The sequence below is a fragment of the Camellia sinensis genome, chromosome 7, assembly GCF_055761805.1.
Source record: "Camellia sinensis isolate YWXY chromosome 7, ASM5576180v1, whole genome shotgun sequence".
NCBI lineage: Eukaryota > Viridiplantae > Streptophyta > Magnoliopsida > Ericales > Theaceae > Camellia > Camellia sinensis.
Genome location: NC_138967.1, coordinates 147010874 through 147016076, shown reverse-complemented (window position 1 = coordinate 147016076; position 5203 = coordinate 147010874). Strand labels below are relative to the sequence as shown.

General features: G+C 35.8%; 1 protein-coding gene across 1 annotated transcript; it reads right to left on the bottom strand.

The window, feature by feature from the left end:
• Positions 1-297: 297 nt before the first annotated feature.
• On the bottom strand, positions 298-4917 carry LOC114286060 (F-box/kelch-repeat protein At3g06240-like). The gene is made up of 3 exons (XM_082881208.1): positions 4271-4917; positions 3721-4214; positions 298-362 (listed from the first exon to the last, which is right to left on the bottom strand). Exons 1-3 carry the CDS (start codon positions 4915-4917, stop codon positions 298-300), a joined length of 1206 nt encoding a protein of 401 aa, XP_082737334.1.
• Positions 4918-5203: the final 286 nt, after the last annotated feature.

Below are 5203 nucleotides of genomic sequence, written 5' to 3'. Positions count from 1 at the left end.
TTGGCCCTCCTTAAGGTCGGCACATCCCCTCGACCACCCTTCGCGGTCAGCCCTCCTCAGGGTCGGCACATCTACTCGACCACCTTTCGCGGTCGGCCCTCCTCACAATCGATCCTCTCTCCATCGATACCTCACCACCCTTGTTTTATTCCTTATTCCCTTCATTAGACAGAAGCCGCACTTAGGAATGGGGGACTACTGACATAGGTGGGCCTATAGGAGCGTTTGGCCTATCACTTAGAACCCAATACATAATTCAAACACCAAAGCCCAATAGTGTTAGAGCTCAACGTGACATTAAGAACCAATGACATCCAGACAGCTGTCAAGAGTAGAACCAGCCATATCGGCAGACAAAGATCCTGCAAAGTTATTGCACCACACATCAGCCATTAATGAGGTTCCCTGCAGTATTTATTGCGATAACCCCTCCCCGTCGGAACAGAACAGCCTCACCATGAACAAGGCAAGCTAGAACGTAGGATTTCGGCCAACATGATGGCTCGGAATGGACAAGAAAATGATGAGCAATGGATATAAGCAGGCTCCTAAGACAAAGAAAATGTTAAGCTTTTCTATCACTAATCTATCTCTATATTCCATCTCTCTCTTTCTAACTTGCTTGTCGGAGGGTTCGCTGGGGGACTTCCCGTTCCCCGTTGAACTCTTGTGCAGGTCTCTCCGTGGGCTTGGCGTCTTGTGCACCAGTTTGGGAAGCGTGGATCAAACCGACCCGTTCCGTCTAGAACTTGCTATATCATCAAAATACATCCTTGAAGTCTATTTAAAATACATATTGTCCACTGTGATTATCAAAATTACAAATATCTTCTTGTTAGACTTTGCCATTTAAACAAAAAGAAATTCCTAACTATCCTATAAAACAATGCAATTATCAAAATTGTTAATTGAAATATATTACCATATCATTAGAAATTGACTTAATGATTGATTAATAATAGGAGTTAATTGGAATGTAATTTGTAAAACCACAAAACACAATTACTATTTTAAGTAAATTTCAATAATATATTTATAATTTGTCCCTTTTTAAATTAAATTTTTATAACATGATAAAGTTAAAATTATTGTCCTACATACATCACAAATATTTTTTAAAAATAATTTATTTGTCCGAATATATAACATACACATAAATAAATTAATTTAAATGATCATGTAAATTTATTGAAATTATACTTTCATAGTACGATAGGGTTAAAATTTATTTATTTTTATATTGCAAACACTACAACATATTTTAAAAATAAAGGGACCAATTTAAACCTTACATTTTCAACTTATTGGAATATGATCCTTCGATCATGTGTCGTTAATATTTTGAACGGAAAGGATCACGCATAAAATAAAGGGACCAAAGTGAAATAAAAAAAATTATAGGGACTATTGGTGTAATTTTGAATTCTATTCTAGCCCCTCTAGTTTTCTACATAATCTTTCCCCGTTCAAAATTCTAATGATAAAGTGTTGGAGAGATCACATTGCAACGAAATTAAAAATGTAAGGTTCAAATTGAGAAATTACAGGAACTAAAGTGACATTTCATTTAAACTACAAGAATTAATAGTGTAATATATATGTGTGTGTGTGAGTGTATGTGTACATATAAAAATATTTAAAAATAAGTGAATTAATATTATCGGATGTCTTTATTTAAGGGGATTTTTTTTAGGTCCCTGGTATAAAGATTTTATAGCATAAAGAACATTTAATATTTTAAGAATGGCTAAGATCCCTCAGTATCGATCTAGAGAAATTTCAATCCCAGAGAAATTCTGGACTTCTCAAAGAATTTCTCTGGGTTCAAACTAGAGAAAATTGAAATTTCTCTGAGTACCAAAGAAATCTAGAGAAAATTGTGTTGATAAAATTTGTATGGCTCTATCTAGAGAAAATTGTGTTAGAGAAAATTTGTGTGGCTTTGTGTGGCTCTATCCAGAAAAAATTGTGTAGAGAAAATTTGTATTTTTGATCAAACCAGAGAAAATTGAACAAAAACAAAAAGTCAGATAAGAGGATTTCTCTGGTTTAGGCATGTAAATACACTAATCAAGCTCATGAACACAAAGTTAGATTTTACTCACTATTGAATCTTCAGCAACAATTTTCTCTGTGTTTTCAAATTTATCTGATTTGCTTACAAATTTATCTATGTTTCAACAGAATGATCTACTACAATTCCAATCTGCACAAACAATAAACATAGACTCTACCACATACATACATACATACAGATAAATCCAGTACCTTCTGGAGCTGATTATAGCTAACATCGCCGCGATGCTTTGACCAAAATCCATGGATAGAAACTGATCCATTGGAATAAGATAACGAGTACAACGACGACATACCATTACTGAATTGATCAAACTCGAATCCGAGTTCGATGCAAGCCTTGAGCTCGTCGAGGTTCTTGTCGGTGACAGTCTTGCTTTACCGTCTCCATCGGTCTTTACGAAGCGACGGCAGGATGATAATGTTAGGGCGGTGGTGGTGTTGTCAGAGATGAAAACCGAGAGAGAAGAAAGAAGCAGACAGAGAGAGGAATGTGCACACACACACACACACACACACACACACATAGAGAGAGAGAGAGGGTTTGGTTTGGAGAGAGAGAGAGAAACGAACTCGCCTTGGAATGAAGATCGCAGAGAGAGAGGGAGTCAAATTTCTCTGTGATATATGGGTGTAGGGTTGAGGCACTTTAGACATCATAAAATAATATCATAGATCTCTTCCATTACTAAAAATGAGAGATGGGTCTTAGACTAATTTTTTCTATATAATTAATGGGATGTTTGTGATCCCTTCACCAAATAGTAAGTGTCAGCATATTTTTGTTAAATATGAAAAGGTTATATGTGATTTAATAAAATTAGATGTCTATAATACAACTTCCAAATGTAATTTTCATAATATATTATGAAACATATTATGAAAATGTATTTTCATAATATTTGTCTATATATATAATAATAATAATAAGATGTCCATAATAATTATTATTCCAAATGCAAGAGGTGCCTATAATAAAATGTATTTTCACAAATATATATAATTTAGTGTATTTTCAGGAGGTATTTGTGGTTTTTACTCCCTATTAATTATTATTTCTTTTACTCTTTGTAACAACTTAGTGTCTAACACTAGCAATTGAAGATAGGCTGCCTAAATGAACAACAGGGCATATCAATAATTCATTCAAGTACTTGTGTTTAAATACAACAATGAGGTTAAACTGACACCAAATTAGTAGTCTAAGGTGGCCTTCTTCCAATGGCAAGTATGAAACTAAATTGAAATTTACAATGTTTGAAATTGAAACCACACCTTATTTCAAATTACAAACATTGAAATCGAGCCTTAAATAAAGATCCGATAACCACAATCTAACAAACAAATATTCTCATGTCTGAAGTTTTACACTGATCATGAATATCAAAAGCCAAACATATCTGCATATCACAAGTCGAAAGACAATTATATCTCTACATTGAGAATGGAAGAGAGACCACCACCAACTGAAAATGGAAGTAAATTACCTTTACAACTTCCTATTATTCTCGGCTTCCTCTAGCATTATTGATTGGGATAGGCTTCTTTCCAATTGAAGTGGACGATCAATCAAGTTTCTATAAGAGGGTCGAGGAAGTCCAGTTTTTGTGAGAGAGCCAGGCATTGCACAACAAAAGAACTTACCGTGTGACCCACTTCCTTGTTGATTAATGCTGCTCCCCAATTCCGACGTTTCTTCTATACCTTTGTCAAGGGCATTATAAGATTTTGCCTTCTCCTCTAAAACTTCATTTCCTTCTATAAGTAAAACTAGGCTTTCCATGTAATTCTCCAAATGAAACGATTGTTTCAACCCATGGATTCCAAGATACACTATTTGCCCCGTCTTGAAATCATATGTAACCAACTTCCCCTCTCTATCTTTTGCCAAAAATTCACCATTCTTCCTAAAACCTACAACTTTGCTTATACCAAAATCAATTGTGAACAATTTAGTCCAAGACTCAACCGCACCATACTCTTTCATCACCCATATATCACAATTCTTACTTGGATACCCCCAATCCCTATCATAATGGAACAAACAAATCGATTCCTCATACACTGCAACCGATGCAATTAGTCTAAACACATTAGCAGCACAATCCGGGAGCTTTATCTCATGAAACACTTCAGTACTGATGTTGAATGACAGTATCAAATAGCGCCTTATTTCCTTCTCATTGCCTCAAACCCAATCCAGTGGCAAGCCCGGTTCACAAAAGCATTGGAAACGCATTCCATCAAATTATATGATGGGGCAATAGTATTAATAGTTCTCCAAGTCCCTATGCTAAGCATATAAACATCGACCTCTGCCGAAAGCCTGTAACCAAAGTTCTTGTGAAAATATACAAGTCTCACCACCTTAAAATCGTTAGCCAAGGGATCAAATCCGAATCCAAGGATAAACGTATAAGAACCGTGAGACTTATATGTAATGTGAGGCGTTGGAAGATTCAAACATCTCTTGATTGATGGGTTCCATAAAATCGTAGTTTGATTATGAGACGACAAGCACACTAACCCGTCACACAAACCCACTACCCTCAAATAATACTTTGTCCAGTTTGTAAATGGGCAATCAAATGTTGTACACTCATTGAATGTGTTGTTATTGCAATGCACTGTGAACTGATCTTTGCCATCAGTGTGGTGCCTAAGTAGTACTAATTCATTGTTGTTGTTTGCAAGAGTTTGGTTTGTGTGTGATGTGATGAAATTGGGACTATTGATTAGAGAGTTCCATGATTTGCATACACACCTCATTTGTAACAGGGACTTGGCCGGTAGGCTTGCCAAGATATCAAACACCACTTCTTGTGGTAGATTGTCCGACATATTGTTCGCCTTGTGAGAAATTTCTCTGGTTTGGTTATGGTTTTGCCTTCAGATTTTCAGAGATTGATCTGTTCCTTGCACTCTCATGGAACCCTCACATTTGATGTTCCTTCCAACCTGACCTTCATTTGATGAGATTTGTTGGCTAGACAACCCCATAATTGTCCAAGCAAAAGTGACAAATTGTGGGATATATTTGAGGAAGGTTTGGCATCATTAGAATGGACTCCACCACTAAGAAAAAGCTATGTTTTGTAGATTAGTAGATGGATACAATGGTGTGATC

What these genes read in the sequence shown, in the direction of transcription:
- LOC114286060 (XM_082881208.1), bottom strand. Translation starts at nt 4,917, where the DNA reads ATGTCGGACAATCTACCACAAGAAGTGGTGTTTGATATCTTGGCAAGC. An exon ending in CGGGCTTGCCACTGGATTGG is followed by an intron (nt 4,215 to 4,270) that starts GTTTGAGGCAAT and finishes ATTCAACATCAG; the next exon opens with TACTGAAGTGTTTCATGAGA. An exon ending in ACAAGGAAGTGGGTCACACG is followed by an intron (nt 363 to 3,720) that starts GTAAGTTCTTTT and finishes ATAACTTTGCAG; the next exon opens with GATCTTTGTCTGCCGATATG.